Genomic DNA, 2,006 nt, shown 5'->3' on the forward strand with positions numbered 1-2,006 from the left:
GGAAAGAGCTCAGCTCTAGAGCAGGGAGTGCTGAAGAGAAATCATATTTTGGCCTGGTTTCATCAAGCGTGGCTGAAGTCCCCTCTTTGGGTGCTTTCCTGCCAGGGAAACATCTTTCAGTGCTCCCATTGGCAGCACCATGAGCAGGACCTATGACTGCATCTGCAGTGACAGTGACTCCCCACCTTGAGCCAGGAGCTGAGCTGAGCTCATGCAGGCACTACCCAAGGAGTCTGGGTCTCCCAGAAGGATGACTCAAATGTGTGGGCACCAGAGAGGACAGAGGACAAAGAAGTCTAAGCTCTCACTTCTCCAGTCTCTCTTAGCCCAGGCAGCCAACCCAAACATCTCTGGGCCTGACCAAGGTCCTCTCCAAGCTGCCAAGACTGCTCCCAGCAACAAGGAGCAAAAAACAGGAGGCTGCCACTCAAGACTTTGCTAATCCAGCCCTTCAGAAGGCAACAGCTACATCCAACAGGGCTCTGAAAAGCTGCCAAGTCTGCAAAGCTGGCATGTGAGAGACACCACCCCCAGGCTCCACTCACCTGGCTGAACTGGAGGAACTCGTGGGCGTTTTGGAGGCAGGACTCGAATTCAGGCATCTTCTGGGCATCTGCCTGGAAACAGAGGTGCACAGTCAGCAAGGAGTTGTGACCCCTTAAATGTCAGCCACACAATGCAGTGCCAGAGCTGGCACAACACTGGAGGCACAGCAGGAGTGGCTGGGATTTGGGGATGTGCTGGGAGAGAGCATTTTCCCAAGGCAAGATGTAGCACTGAGGGGTGTGTTACCTCCAAGAAGGCTTGGATGGCAAAGGCAGTATCCCAGAGCTGGGATCCATTTGTACCCTGGAAGAGAGAGTGCAGTCAGTGAGGGGGTGGGTGCTGGCAGCAGCCTGACCCACCTATGGGGTCTACAGGACAGCATCTTGCTCCTGCACTACCCTCACTAGCTCCCTCCACCCTCCAGTTTTATGTCACCCAGCATCACAGCTGACGTGCTGGCACAGAGGGGACAGATGCAGCAGGTCAGGGACAGCAAGGGAATAGGAAATGAGACAGCTCCTTCAGCCTGCTCTGAGCACAGCCAAGACAGGAGAGGTGGCTGGAGGTAAGGAGCAGAGGGACACAACGGCTGTGAGAGAAGCAAAGCTCAGACCACAAGCAGTTATCAGGAGCTTATTCTTCTCCTTCCCTTCCCCCAGAACCTGTGGGGATGAAGGGGATGCAGGTCCAGAGCTGCCCCCTCAGCTCATAGGCATAGAGAAGCAAACTAGCAGGACAGAAGCACAGCCAGGGGAAGTGGCATTAAGACAGACAAGGCCATCAGGCACCAAAGGTGAGATGCCAGGAGCTCAGACCCAGGGTGAACAAGTTATCCCATTATTCCAAGGGCTGCCCCAGCATGCCAGGGTCCCTCCCAGTCACAGCTGAACTCCCACAGCACTTCACCTGCATCTTCATGCCATCGAGACCCAGCCTGTGGGAGAAGAGAGGACAGTGCTGCACACAGGCACAGCCAAAGTGCCAGGAAGCAGGCAGGGAGCCACCCTGGGCTCACTCCACAGGGACCAAGAGCCCTACACTGTGCCAGGTGGGTCATGCTCTGTGCTTACCAGAGATAGTCAGGGATCCTGGAAACGTGCTCCTGAAAAGCTGGGGAGTCCTTCCCTTCCACAAACCAGCGAACCAGCATGTTGATTGTCTTGGAAATCTGCCAAGAGCAGCACTGTCACTGCTCTGGATCCAGCCTCTTCCAGCCCCAGAGACATACATCCCTCCCATCCAGCACAGAGCCATTCAGATGTGGTCCTGGGCTCGATCCTGACAGCATCACTCAGCACAGCCGAGTTAGTGGGGCAGGTGCCCTGAGGTTGCTCCAGAGCTTCCCCTCAGATCATTTCCCTGGGAGAGGTTCCCCTCACAAGGGTCACAACTGTTCCCAAGCCCTCTGCATCTTCTGTGCCCCACGAACATCAAGCTCCAGAGCACGAGGAGCAGCAGGA

The 2,006-nt window shown here is 55.8% G+C and overlaps 1 protein-coding gene across 1 annotated transcript in view; it reads right to left on the reverse strand.

Moving 5' to 3' along the window:
- The window catches only part of LSS (lanosterol synthase (2,3-oxidosqualene-lanosterol cyclase)), a 9,381-nt gene that overhangs the window by 4,072 nt on the left and 3,303 nt on the right, over positions 1 to 2,006 (reverse strand). Inside the window, 4 exon segments of the mRNA XM_010001514.1 lie at positions 546 to 617; positions 793 to 849; positions 1,453 to 1,480; positions 1,617 to 1,714. Of these exon segments, the coding sequence (XP_009999816.1) occupies positions 546 to 617; positions 793 to 849; positions 1,453 to 1,480; positions 1,617 to 1,714 (255 nt within the window).

Source organism: Chaetura pelagica, unplaced genomic scaffold, assembly GCF_000747805.2.
Source record: "Chaetura pelagica isolate M959 unplaced genomic scaffold, ChaPel_1.0 scaffold767, whole genome shotgun sequence".
NCBI classification, from domain to species: domain Eukaryota; kingdom Metazoa; phylum Chordata; class Aves; order Apodiformes; family Apodidae; genus Chaetura; species Chaetura pelagica.